General features: G+C 42.3%; 1 protein-coding gene across 1 annotated transcript in view; it reads right to left on the bottom strand.

Annotated features, from left to right (window-relative positions):
- The window catches only part of EPG5 (ectopic P-granules 5 autophagy tethering factor), a 103,711-nt gene that overhangs the window by 52,179 nt on the left and 36,870 nt on the right, over positions 1-14,662 (bottom strand). The window contains exons 14-23 of the mRNA XM_055323547.1: positions 13,142-13,306; positions 10,855-10,974; positions 9,966-10,225; positions 6,273-6,413; positions 4,750-4,894; positions 4,327-4,524; positions 3,912-4,022; positions 2,672-2,794; positions 1,625-1,791; positions 573-794 (exon numbers count right to left, since the gene is read on the bottom strand). Coding sequence (XP_055179522.1) covers positions 573-794; positions 1,625-1,791; positions 2,672-2,794; positions 3,912-4,022; positions 4,327-4,524; positions 4,750-4,894; positions 6,273-6,413; positions 9,966-10,225; positions 10,855-10,974; positions 13,142-13,306 — 1,652 coding nt within the window. The remainder of the gene's footprint in view (positions 1-572; positions 795-1,624; positions 1,792-2,671; positions 2,795-3,911; positions 4,023-4,326; positions 4,525-4,749; positions 4,895-6,272; positions 6,414-9,965; positions 10,226-10,854; positions 10,975-13,141; positions 13,307-14,662) is intronic.

The raw sequence follows: 14,662 nt of genomic DNA, 5'->3' as shown, positions 1-14,662 counted from the left end.
AATACCTAGTTTATAGCAAGTTTAAACGTAAGGTAAAGGAATAGTGTGAAAGGGACCAAATTTACTTCAGAGTTCTTAACCTTTGGGGGGGGGGGGGATACACATTTTGTGCCTGATTTTAGAAGTGGTTTTGGGTGATTATGAGATTGTACCTTACCCCAGGTAAATTCCAAGAGGTGTGTGGACTTCCCTTAAAGAATCTTGCCTTGCTCACGATTTTCCTTTAGAGAAGTGTCCTAGCAGGCTTTACTAGATGTTTACCAGCTATCATCGATTGTTTTGGTTTCTGTTATTACATAGAGCAAGAGAAAAGGACATCAGCCCTCTGGTTTCAGACCTTCCATTCAGACTCCAGGCAGCTGACAGCTATATCCAAACTGCCCGTTCCCCTCTCATGAGGAACACAGAAAAGAAGTATTTTAAGATGCAGACCTAGCCCAAATCACTCTCTGTATTCCATCTAACAGGGCAGAGAGAATGACATCTGGCAATCTGTAGCCCAAAACAATGGCTCCAGCAGAGTACCCGGTGCTGTGAAAGACAGTATATGTGGCTAAAAAACCATAGCCCACCTCACGAGCTCTGTGTGCAGTTCTGGTGAAGTCAGATAGCCAGGGGTGCCAGCCTGGCTGCCAGGCGGCCCTTCACTGCCCTCTGCTGGAACACGGAGGGCTTTGCTCGCAGCATGGTGGAAGTCAGCCACCGCTGTCAGGCGTCTCTTCATTTCTTTCAACAAACTGATATGAGCAGGGCTTTGAAAAAACCTTCTTCCAATACAACCATCAATGGGTAACCTTAAAAAGTACAAGCAGAGATCACAAGATCAACACAAGGTGCTCTTTCTGGATGGCACTAAACTTCAATCAATTAAGGAGTCAATGGCTATAAATATACCACACTAAATCAATACCTGTTACTTCTACCTCAGTGGTTAGTATGAGGCTCCAACAAGATGGTGTGTTTGAAAGCAGTTTTAAAAAGAATGAAAAGCTACACAAATTTCAGATATTATTACCACTTAGCAGTATAGAATACAGACAGTTTCTGCTCTAGAAGAACTCGCAATGTGGTAGAAAACAGAAAGCCCAGGGACCAATATCTGTATGTTCTGCAGGACTGAATTAAGGGAGTAGGGTGAGCCAGGAACAGGGCTGGAGCCTGAGAACATGGTTGATAACAGTGGACAGTTCTGGCTGGTCAGGGTCCCTTCATTCCCAGGGGAAATACCAGACACCCCCAACCACAGCCCACAGGCTGCCAGGCACAGACTGGCCTCTGTCCACACCTGCACTGCCCATCACAAATCCACGTGGCTGACCCCCATGACAGTCACACGAGCAGCCTGCTTGGGGCAGTTTCTCTTCCCTTTGCAGCTCCAGGCACCCTAGACTACAACTTGCCTGGCACCAGGTGCTCTCTTCACCCTGTTGGGTACAGAGAGAGCTGCCACAAGATACTCCAAACTCAAAAACTGTCCAGTTTAATAAATGTAAAACAGGGAAATTCCTAGGCAGAGGTTGAAGAGTGGTTCTAACTCAAAGGCCACAGTGTGAGGACACAGAGCATCAGAGCAGTGCAAAGTGATGAACAGGTTCACAGACACTTACAACACCTGGTACCATACCCGTATTGTGGTCCTGGGCGGTGAAGATACAGAAGGAAGAACTTCTGCCAAATGAGAGGCAGAAGAGGGTGATCAGAAGGTGTGACAAGGGCCTGGTGGGCCCAACGATAAATCAGCAGCCTCTGGAGGGATGGGATGATGGGGAGCTTCAGCTGGGCCTGGGCTTTCTATAAAAGAGGAGGGGCTTTGAGCAACCATGACATGGTCACAGTTCCAAACAATCTGCTCTTTCTAAATGATCCAAATGAAACACTGAACATTTTGTTTTCAATTCAGTAAGAAAAAAAATCCTATCACTTTATTTTTCCAACCCACTATCTAACACGTTAACTTCCTTGGTAGCAAGGGGGCAGTTTTTCTGTCAAAACATTTCACAGACCCCCCAGATTGGAATGTGTCCTACACGTTTTATCTCATTGCCATGCCTTCCCAGAAAGGGAGCATAAATGCCACAGTGCAAGGGAGAAGAATGATAGGAAAACCAAAAGTCAATTTTACTGTCAAACATTATCAATCTCTTGAACATTTAGACTGAAAAGGACTTTCAAGAATGATAAAGTCCTTAACAGGGACTGAAACCCAAGAGACAAGTCTCTATTATGAGACCCTAAACTAGGTCTTTCATTCCAGTCTTTTTCCTCACTTTAGTGAGCCTAAAGATCAGCTAGGGAGTTTTTAAAATAAATTCCTGGTCCCACTCTAGACTTAGAAACTTAGAATTTCAAAAGCTGGGGTCCACGAATCTGATTTTTAACAAGCTCTCCAGGGGACTGATGCACATGACACCCACTGGCAATTGTTTTAAAACAAGGGCAATACCATCCAGCCATGCATGAACACAGACTTCAGTCATTTATGTGACCTCTTTATGCTAAATAAAGCTTGGAAAGGAAGTATGCACTTCAATTATACAGTTTTAAGCACTGGTTTGGATATTGTACTTTCCAAACATTTACAACAATAGAAAATGCAGAAGTTCCCAAGATTTTAGATGAATCCATCAGTAAACCACCTGCTCCCACTCAAATGCAGAACTGCTATGTGCACCTTCAGAGCTTGGTCAGGGGTAAAAGCAGAGTTTATAACCAGTTCCCCTTCTACAACTCTTCGGAGCTGGGAGTCTTCTTCAAAGATGGACTCCATGTTCAGTACTGTCCAGGCGAACCAGACCTACAAGGACGGCAGGTAAGAGTGAGAGGAATGAGTAGCTCACTCAGATGAAATACATCCCAGTAGTCTACAAATTCGCATCTCTTCGACCAGATATCTCAATCAACAAGTATTTATAGCTTCCACAATTAACAGAGTTCTTACACCTATCACTGTTCCTGTCACAGATATAAATTTAGATAAAACAAATCATTGAAAAATGCTAAATTCCTTCAGAAATGCCACTTCAGTACAAGAAGAAATTCGTTCAATTATTTATTGGGCAGGTTCCATATGCAAGAGGGTCAGGAAAGAGGGTCAAATATAAGTTCTGGCCTCAAGAAGTTTTCTAACTCTTCAAGGAGATGAGACTAATATAGAAGTAACTACAATGTGAAGTGAGAGGAGTCAGGAGTCAAATGCAACATGAAGCTGGTGGAAGGAGGGCAGGGCCACAGAGGTGGGAAGACAGAAATGGCTCTGCATGGAGAATGGGGGCGAAGGCATGCCTGGCAGGAGGAGTTTCAGCTGGATCATGAAAGGAGAAAGGAAGAGCAGGAGGCAAGACCGATGGGAGGGTGAGAGATGTCCCTACTGGTGTAAGTGACAAATCGGGGACATAATGTGATGCACAAGTCGGACAGGAGGTTAACAATGAAGAAGTGACTGCTGCTAATGATGATCAGAGCAGCCAACACTGAATACGTGCCTCGTAGCTGGACTAGCATGGGTCTGGGTATGTTACAGGCAGGTATGATCATTATTACACAGAGGAGGAAACTGAGGATATAGAGGTGAGCAAGCTGTCCAAGGCTCAGGACTAACAGAGCAGATTGAACCAGTGATCTGGCTGCAGCATCTGCTCTTAACCACGCTGCTGGGCAGGCCCTGCAGTCAGCCAGACCAGGCCTGACCATAAGCTGTTGGATCCTGAGCCAGCCACTTGGTCCCACAAAACCTCAGTTAACTCCTCTGTGAAACAGCAATAGCGCCTTCTCTACAGAGGGCCACGGGGAGGATTAGACAGTAGGTGCTACATGAACGCTACTTAAAGCCAGCAGCACTATATCAGCAAAGATGGTAACACCATTAAAAGTTCCCAAAGATGACCAATCTTTGGCTGCAGGGGCTTTCCTACCTGAGTGGGTGTGGCCAAGCCCTCCACGAAGGAAGGAGTGATGTTGCCAGCCACAATCCAGCTCACCAAAGAAGAGAGCAGACTCCGGTCACAGTGGTAACCCAAAGCATTCTACACAGGGGACACGGTGTACAGCATAGAGAAGAGGCTTTAAAAAAACCTTATCAAGAATATCAGCAATTATCTTCCCACGATGGTAGGTTCTGGTAAGACATGGATTTCACTAGTCCCCCCCCAGCAATGATAGTCACAGGCAACATGTTACAGCCAAATGCAGTGAGCAAGGCTCCTCCTCGGGGATCCTTCCCTTTGGCTTCCCTGGAGTCTACACTGGCAGGGCTATGGTTCCTAAGATTAGGCCCCATCAAGACCAATCTTGCCAATGATTGAAAGACAAATTCTCTAACAGATTTACCTTATGTTGCTGGTAGAGCAACTTCTGCACACAGTCTTCCTGCATCAGCTGAAAAGCTGTTTTACACAAGTGGTCCATAAGGAAGAGGATGGGTTGTTCTCGGTACCAAAGATGCTGGCTTATTAGAGCCTGAACCCAGAACTCTAACACAGCAACAGGACCTACTTCGTTGGGCTGAGTGCTTATGGATATGTGAGCCTATGGAGAAAGGGCTCCAGTGATGTGGAGGTAAGAGTTAGTCTCCCATTCTTAAAACACCAGCAAAACAACTACTTTCACTACAAGCACACATCTGCTGACGTTTTTGGCCAAAAGCACTGCGGTGAGTGCTCTGAAATGACCAACACCCAGACGTGCTACCACCAGCATGCTTGACTGGGAAGGTGGGCAAGGGTAGATTCAGGGGCTTCCTCAGGGCCTGACCTGGATCATGCTGTTGAGAAGCTTCACGTTGTCCCCATGGCTGGCTCCTGTCAGGTGCTGCGCCACCTTGTGGGTGACCTGCTGTGTGACCCCCTGAGGGACACCACTGTCCAAGTGTAGGAACAAGAGGAGGTGTGACAGAAACCTGCCAAGGACACAAGACAATCAATACCTGACCTTCTAATCAGAAGTCAGTAAAATATTCAGGGGCTGATGACTTATGAGGAAACAGAAAACAAAGCTCTATTCAGGGATTTCAATAAATCTTCAAGAATTCAGAAAAATGAAGTTTTCAAATTTAAGGTGGGTTAAAAGGAATCTTCTCTACAGCTATATCCAAGACACCAACACATACACAAGTCAAAGAGTGACAGCCCAAGTGCCCCTTTATCTCTCCTCACTCCCCCCAAAGCAGATGGCTAGAAAACCATCCCATAATCCTATATTGGGTGTTGACTTGTGTGAACAAGGTAGTGTAAGGGGCCCTGTGGGACACGGGGGTAGGGTCCCACCACAGTCAGTCAGGACGTGCCCTCAGCTCCCTGGGTGTACCAGCTTCCTCCTCCCATCTCCCTCCTCCTCTGGGTTTTCAGCCTGAAGCACTCCCCCACACCTAACTGGGCAATGTCCTCCTCATTCCCCACATCTCACCTATAATGCCCTTTGCCCAGAGGACACCTCCTGACCCTTCCCTGCCAAATAAAATACACCCAACACATTAATGTCTCCCAATCCTGCACTCAAACGCCCCCTTGCCCAGCCACCCACTGCCTCCTACCCCACCCCCCTCCAAGTTGTGACAACCAAAATCATCTCCAGACATGACCAAATGTCCTCTGAGGGTAAAAATCACCCCTGGCTAAAACTACCACTTTAGAATCATGAGCCTTTGTCCCCAGTTGCATGAACCAACACATCCCCTTCTTGGTGAAATCAGTGTGCACCGGATTTTTACCATGTGCAATTAAGAATCTTGATTCATAACCCATCCTTAATTCCCTCCCTCCCCAAGCAGCTACTTCATTTACCATAAATCACATATACTTTTACCCATAATGCAAATGCAACCTATACACCACAGCCTTTCCAATAATACTTTGCTCCTTAACTTTGAAATTACCTCAAGTCTTTTCTCAACATTATGAATGTCTCATGGGATAAGCACCTTCCTATGTATCTTATCTGTTTGTAATACTGCAGACAATGAAAAGCAATGTGTTTTTCTACCGTTACAATGGCAAAGCCATTTACTGCTCAATGTCAGAAGCACTATTCCCAGGTTTCATGGAAACAACTGCTCCTTCAAATACTAATAAGCTATAAGGAATCTAAAATTAAATGAAAAAGGGAAGTACCTTTCATGAAAATAAAACTGGAATCATTATGAGTCACTATTCATCAACCTGCATCCTAACTAGGGAAGAAGTTTTTTGCCTCACAAACAACACACTACTGAATTACACGATTCCCTATTTTACTTGCAAATACAGTCGTCTGTACTCCCTGGGCTGTAGTCTACTTACTGCTCGTTCTTCAGAAGGTAATATTGGCAAGGGTAGAACAAAGGCAGGATCTTATCCAGGACATGAACCACTGTTCTCAAATGCCTCGATTGGACCAGAATTCCCAACAGTGAGATGCCTTCGGCACAGAACTTCTCAATGCTAAAAAAAGAGACAAAGGCAATGAGCACTCAAGGTTGCCAGTTCAGGAAATGATGTTCTTCTAATGAGCCATCAGCCTACTTGCCACCCAAATGATCTCAGATCTCCAACACATTTTTGCAGAGCCAAACTTCACACAGAAATACCAGCATCAGACCTCTGGAAATACAAAGGAACTTAAACCATTCAACTAAATTTTAATTTTATAGATGAGAAAGGTGAGGTATCATGCCCAATTCACACAATTTCCTAGTGTAGGGCCAAAATGAGAACCCAGGTTTGCAAATTTCCAGTCCAGAGCACTCGCCACGACCCTATTTTGCTTCTCAAATGGTGCTTCTTCTAAGAGTCATGGGGCTCTCACTGTCTGCATATTTCCACAAGGGATTAGAGGGAAGGGAAGATTCAAAAGTGAGTTCACTCTGTTAGTATAAACTGGCAAAATTCTTCTGAAACCAATTTGCATAAAAATTTCTTTGGCTCACCTCAGAAAATCTATCTTTAAGAAATAACCTCAAGTGTGGGGAAAATTTGTCAGATGATCCATGATGCACTTTTCAAAATTATTTAAAATCACAGATTCAGAGGCAGAAATGATTTGTGTAAATTTTGGAAAAATCCATTCAATGCGAGTATTACTACAACATTTAAAAATGATGCATACAAGGGGCACCTGTGTGGCTTAGTCAGGCATCCAACTCTTAGTTTTGGCTCAGGTTGTGATCTCACAGTTGAGAGATCAAGTCCCCCATGGGGCACCATGCTCAGTTCAGAGTCTGCTTGAGATTCTTTTTTCTTCCCTCTCCCTCCTCCCTCTACTCCTCCCACTCGTGCTCTCTGTCTAAAAAATAAAATAAATAAATAAAATCTTTAAAAATAATGCATATAATGTCCAAGCACAACATGGAAAAATTCTACTATACTCATGTTGGAGGAAAAAAAAGGTTATACTTCTGATTACAAAAGAAGAATTATATATATAAAAAAAAAGAATTATAAAAAAGGGGAAAAAAACAGGGACAATGTCACACCAAAATGTTCACTGTGCTAGAGAGGTTGAAGTAAGTGGCTCTTTCTCTCATCTTCTTACCTTATAGTTTGATTATACTAGTTTGATTCTAGGGTAAAATGTCATTTCAAAACATAAAAGTATTAGTGCAAAAGATTATGCCACCAGGAAATGTTTATAATATTAGAATGAAAAACAACGGATATATAAAATTATACATACATTATAACTTCCATAAAAGATCAAAGGAAAAAATAATGGGTAAAAATAAACAGAAAAAAAACCACAGTGTTTCAATAGGGTAAAAAAGATTCTGGGTGATTTCTTTGACTATTGTTTTCTGTACTGTGTGATGTTCTATTCATGTACAACTTCTATCCCTGCATAATCTGCTCCCAACCCCAAGCACATTCATAAGATTGTTTTAGGTTAGTTCTAGTACAAATATATATATATATATATATATATATCCTTGATGACAGTGGGTGGATGGAGGTCAGCCCCAAAGGGAAACACTTTATTCTCATCTTTACTCCCATTCAGGATTCAGTAATCAGCACCAAACAAATATTTATGTTTGGGGAAGACCCACAGTAGCATCAGTGAATAAAGAGTACAATCCCAGAACAAATACAGGAAATGAGAGAAATCACAGAACGATTAAGTTCAGAACACTACCCTCAGAATCCACAGACCAGCCATGTGCTGAATGTGTTAAAAGTATTATCACTCGCTTAAGGCTCATCAAGTAAGTCCAGGACTATCATTACCCCCATATTAGAGATGAGAAACATGTACAGGTACAGGAAACTGAATGACACTAGGGCTACTGGGAAAAATGCGAAGTGCCTTCTAAAGTACCTATATAACATCTCTTCTCGTCCCAGTGGATCAATTCTACCCTTTTTTTACCTGACTTTCAAATTTGTCCATTGCATTTTGGCCCTACTCACCTACCTGGTCACCTCTATTCACCAACGTGAAGCATGGGCTTGGGTCAGGAGTGTTTCCTCATCACTCTCCACCTCTCTCCCCTCCCCACTCAGAGACCTGATTCTCCTTCCCACATTCATGCAATCAAATACCACTGGTTCAAGTTTTGGAGATATACAGATAGTGCCCTTGCCTTCAAGGAGCATGCAGTGCACGAGTATTACACTACAACACAGTAAGGGTGTTGCTCGGCATGTATGAGTGCTGGGGCATGGGGTTGTGAGGGGGCAGGGGGTGGATAGTCTGTAGCTGAATCCCCAACACTGTGGGCAGTCACCTGGAGAGGGTGAGCATTACCACTCTACCCCCTAGCCTCAGATGCCTTCTCTACTTAGGACTCCTCTTCAAAGCTTAGCGACTCTACGTAGATATTCTGCTACTGATCTCTCCTTCCTTCAAATTCCTTCTGCCCATACTTTTGAATGCTTCTCAATCCAGGCTGTACCCACAGAATAATCTGCAGAACTGGCCCCCAGACCAATTCGATCAGGATTCTCACCCTCTTCACTGCACAGGCAGTTTGAGAAGCACTCTGAATATGACTCTAAAGAACAGTTGGGGTGGAGAAGCACTGCTTTACCAATCTCATCTGGCCCACAATGACAGCTTTAGTGCTGCCAATTGTTTGTTGTCCATCATCTCCACTACCCTGTCAACAACGTGAAGGTAGCTAACCAATAATATCGTATCGCCCCATTTCATGGCACAAGGCCGAAGACAAATAGCTGATGGGACACCTGGCATCCCCCTGAAAATATACACAATGTGGAACAAGATGATGAAATCAGGATGCTAAAAAGGTATTACAGGGAGTCTAAAATCCAAGAACCAGAAAGCATGTAGGTGAAAGAGATTTTAGAAAAAATTAGTATTTCATAGGAAAATGATCTTTTCAAAAAAAAAAAAAAGATTTTTAATTTTTAATCAACTAAGAACTCATTCATTTACTTCCTGCACCAGCTGCTGATTGCACCAGCTACAGCCTTCAGCACTAGGGATAAAATGGTAACACAAGACCAACATGGTTCCTGGGGTTAGGACCATCTTCACAGATGATCCCTGAGAAGACTGAACAGACAACTATAACAGTGTGGTAAATGCTCCAGTGGAAGAGACAGAGACAGCTTTGGGCTCACGCCAGAGAGCCATGTGACCTGATCAGGCATTTCTTTCCCCTGGACAGGTTTAACTCTTTAGGGGAGAAGCCTGAGTCTGCCATCACTTTAAACAAAATTCAGTACAGATGACCAATTATTTTTATGTGATCTCTGTTCCAAGGAAAGAAAGTATCTACTGCTGACATAAACATTCCACTCTGAGGGACAGATATACTCTGAGGGACAGATAAGGTGATTTTTTGGAACATATCTGTCTTATATGAATTTGGGCAGCCATTTCCCCTGGAGAAGCCATTAATAAGGCTTATGATTTGGTCCTGATCATCTTTAGATAGGTTTGATGGAGGCCTCAGACCTTGGGATGTGAAAAATGAGAACTAGAATCACTGACGATGAGATTCAACAATCCTAGGGGCTCAGCCCACACTGTACCTGTGGCCCACGGCTGTCATAGCTAAGGCCAGATAACAGCCGATGGGCATGCCTGCCTTAACAGCCTTCAGGAGAGGATGAAACATGGGGGACTCCGTCATGTCAGGCACAGTGCTGGAGAAGGGCACAGCTGGACAATTCTGCTGTATTCCATAATCATTTTTGTGCAGTTTTAACCTCAAGATCAAGTTCCAGGCCCACTGGTTAAATGAGGTCTCAGGTGTCTCTCCATATCGAACAATACTGGCCAAATATGAAACCTAAAACAATTATTTATTGTAAACCACATTAGTCACATACAAATTAAATCAGTAAGCTCACCCGCCCATTTCCTTCTGTGATCAACAACATCCTCAAAAGAGAGGTCATTCTACTTGCCAGGAGTCAGTGTTTGCAGCACTCAACGCAATTTCTCACAACTGACCACTTCTGCTCAATTGCTAGTCACTTTGTGAACGTGATCTGAGTCAGTGCACGGAAAGGAGTAATAATACAAAAGTTGGTACACAACAAATGGTGTGGTGATAAATACGCTTTAACAACCAGCTCAGAGTGTGGGAGGTCATTTACACGGTTTGTCAATTATGGTGGTCAGTTTTCAAGCTACCAATAGGTTAATAATCTGGTTTGCAAGTTCCTAGAAATTTAACAGTCTGTTCTCCTGAGCCAATACATACCAGCTCCAGCTCCAGCTCATATCAAAGTCCAAAATATTAAAATGGTCATATATAGGCTACTTCTCAAAGAAACATCCTTATCCAACCACAGAATTCAATTTCAGTATCTTAAGTGGCCAGAATGTTCATAGGTAACCTAAGAGTAAATACTGTAACTTTATCCACCCAGGCCATTTACAATAAAGATGTTAATATATAAGAGAAGTAAATACCTGCTTCATACTTTCAGAAAGAAGCCCAGCATATGGCTTCTGTGCAAGGTATTTCTGGTATGCTTCAAGAATCATTAAAGCCACTTCAGCATGGACTGCTTGATCCAGATGAAGGGTACCCTTGTAAAGAAAAAAATAATCACAAACATGCCATCTTTTTTTTTTTTTTTAACATACCTTTGAACAAGAAGACTAGGAAGAGTAGTAAAAAAGGACCGACCTTGGATGTAGAACCTAAGCTTTCGAAAAATTACATCCCCTAACAATAGGAAAAAACACTGAAATCTTAAAGAATCATTACATTGCACTTAAATAGGTTTGAACTCAAGTCATCTTGGCTCAGGTCATGATCTCAGGATTTCTGCCTGAGACACACACACTCTCTCTCTCTCCCCCCCCTCACCCTCCATCTCTCACACACATGCAAGTACACGCTCTCTCCTCTAACTAAAGTATTTCTTTTTAAAAAAAAGATACTCAACACAGATAAAATATTCCTTCAGGAGCCTGAAGTTGCCTATTGAATTTCCCATCCAATCTTCCTTTGCAACCTGAAGAAATACATTTTTTTAAGATAGATAGATGGGGGGCAGCCCCGTGGCTCAGCGGTTTAGTGCCACCTTCAGCCCAGGGCCTGATCCTGGAGACCCGGGATCGAGTCCCACATCGGGCTCCCTGCGTGGAGCCTGCTTCTCCCTCTGCCTGTGTCTGTGCCTCTCTATTTCTCTGTGTCTCTCATGAATAAATAAATAAAATCTTAAAAAAAAAAATAGATGGGTGGATTGATTGATTGACTGACTTATCTGAGAGACAGCATGAGCAGCGGGGAGAGGGAGAAGCAAGCTCCGCGTTGGACAGAGAACTTGACATGGGGCTCTGGGGCTTGATCCCAGGACCCTGGAATCGTGACCTGAGCCAAAGGCAGACACTTCACCCACTGAGCCACCAGGAGCCCCAAGAAATACATTTCTTAATCCTTTAACAGAAAGTGATTTTCCTAACAAAGGTTCATAGAGACTCTTGTAGGGAGGTCCTCACACAGCCTGCTGGGACAGAGAGGACTGAGAGGTTCTATTCATAAGTCAGAAAACACAAAGATGAAAAACAGCCCACTATAGCTCTCACCCACCAGCACTGGATTGGGAGAAGCCCCAGAGGGACCCAGAGGCAGGCCCAGGTGGTCAGGGACACTTTGGGAGAAAAGCTGCCTGGCTCGTTTTCTCATCTGTACAAACAGGAGTCAAGTTCATGTAAACCACATAAGATGGTTATGAGGACTAAATGATTGCTCAGAACACAAGCTGGCAGAGAGAGAGGGCTGAGTTCTCTCCAATTTTACCTTTATAATATTGAAACATTTTTTTAAGATTTTATTTATTTATTCATAGAGAGAGAGGCAGAGAGAGAAGCAGGCATCATACAGAGAGCCCAACGTGGGACTCGATCCAGGGTCTCCAGGATCACGCCCTGGGCTGCAGACAGCGCTAAACCGCTGCGCCACCAGGGCTGCCCAATATTGAAACATTTTGATCTAGGAGCTAATTAATAAGGCCTAGGGTAAAGGGGAAGGTAAGTTTAGCAGTCAAAATCATTGACATGCTGTCTTTGGAGATATATGATAGATAGCAAACTCTTAATAATAATAAGCTATTACTAATAAGACTATTAATAAACTATTATGAACAAAAACTACCACTGCTGAGTACTTACTGTGCACCAAGAACTGTCCTAAATGTTCTGCATGTCCTAACTTGGTGAACCCTTGCAACAACCCTACAAGGTAAGCATGTGAGTATCACACTGAGGGATGACCAACTGAGGCCCTGAGAGTTCAGGATGCATTTGGGATCATATAGCCAGAAGACGGCAGAGCTGGAAACAGAACCCGGGTATTCAGGCTGGCTTATAGCTCAGGCTCCTAACCAACGCATGATGTTTTAGGAGACAAATCTGGCAATGACATCTAAGACAAAATGCAGGAGGAAAAGGGACCAGAGATAGGAGAGGCAAGTAAAAGGGACTTCAGTAAATAGCTAGAGATAACACAACAGATGCCAGCAGTCTATGAGAAAACAAGAATTTTCACTGTGGAACAATTTATCTTCTTTTAAAGGATGGTCCCTCTGCAAAACAGAATTAAAGAAAAGACCCTAAACTCTGACACAGCTAACAGAATTTGCAGACCTTGCAAATGATACTTAGAAATGTTTATGTTCTGAGAAAACATTTCTTTAAAACTGATGCGTGTAGAACCCTCCAGTCTGTAGAGAATGGTTTCAACACATACCTGGTCACCAAATCCCCAATTTAGTCCTTCTAGAATAACGCAGGCCAATTTATTCTTCACCATTGTCAGGTTATAATTCAGTAACCAATCCCGAATGACGGCTATCTCAGGGGCAGATGGTCGCCAGAGATACAAAGGCAGTTCTTTAAACAAGTATAAAGAAACCTTATTTAAAAGAAAATGAGGACAATTAAGATCGAAACTTAAGAACAATCCTCTATTACTACAGTATTATATTATTAAACTGCTTGTAAAAAATATTTCCAAGAGGAAGTGGGGTTTTGTTTGATTGTTAGACAAATGAAATGGACATCATGGACAACCAAATGAAATAAATACTGTTAGACTACTGAAATGGACATCACAGCCAGCCAAATAAAATAACTAATGATACACCAAAAGCACATTTTGCTACCCTTTGTAAAGGTCAATAACCTCTTATTATATACAAATTGATATACCTCCATTTAAGAAAACCACCATACCAAGACGCAAATTTAAAGCCAGGATAAATGAGGAGACAGTCATTCATTTTATGGAGAGACTTAGCACTTTAAATAGTTATTTAAACAAACAAAAAACAGAAATAGACTCAAATACAGAGAACAAACTGGTAGTTGCCAGAGGGGAGAGGCATAAGGGAATGGGTATAAAAGGTACAGGCTTCCAGTTATAAAATAAATAAGTCACAGGGATGAGAAGTATTAGCACAGGGATAATGGTCAATGATATTGTAATAACTCTGTAGAGTGACGGATGGTGACCACACTTATCCTGGTGATCATTTCATAATGTATGCAATTGTCGAATCACTATGTTGTACACCTGAAACAAATATAATATCGCATGTCAACTATTAAAAAAAACTATTATTTCTTCTGTGGCATTTAAAAAAATATTTCTGTTAGCCTCCGAGCAATCTGGGGAAGAGGGACAAGGAGTGGATGGAGGTAAAGATGAAACAAGATCAAACAAGAGTTGGTAACTGCTGAAACCGGATGATGGGCACACAGGGATCCTTTACCTTATTCTTTTCTATAGATTTGAAAGATTCTATAATAAAAAGTTTTCTCAATCATGTTTACAAAAAGTCTATAGCATCACTTTCTGAATACCATATCCACGTGTACAAATTAAGATAAATCTGGGTTCACTCAATAGTTTGCTTTAAGGGAGACTGATCAGAAGAGCAATTTATTTTATAATGTCTAAAACAGTGCTATCCAGTGGAAATATAATACAAGCCACATATGTAATATTAATTTTTCTAATACCCACATTTTTAAAAAAGTTAAATGAAACACATAAAATTGATTTTAATAACATATTTTATTTAATCCAATACATCAACATGTAATTGTTACACAGACCTATTGAGACATGTTACATACTTTTTGTTCATAGAAGTCTTGGAACCCAGGTAGTTTATACTTACAGTATATCTCAATTTGGACTAGCCATCTTTCAAGGACTCAATAGTTATATGTACTTAGCGGCTACTATATTGGACAACACAGATCC

This window comes from Nyctereutes procyonoides, unplaced genomic scaffold, assembly GCF_905146905.1.
Source record: "Nyctereutes procyonoides isolate TBG_1078 unplaced genomic scaffold, NYPRO_anot_genome, whole genome shotgun sequence".
NCBI lineage: Eukaryota > Metazoa > Chordata > Mammalia > Carnivora > Canidae > Nyctereutes > Nyctereutes procyonoides.
Note: the sequence above shows the minus strand (reverse complement) of the source record. Positions and strands in the feature narration are given on the sequence as shown.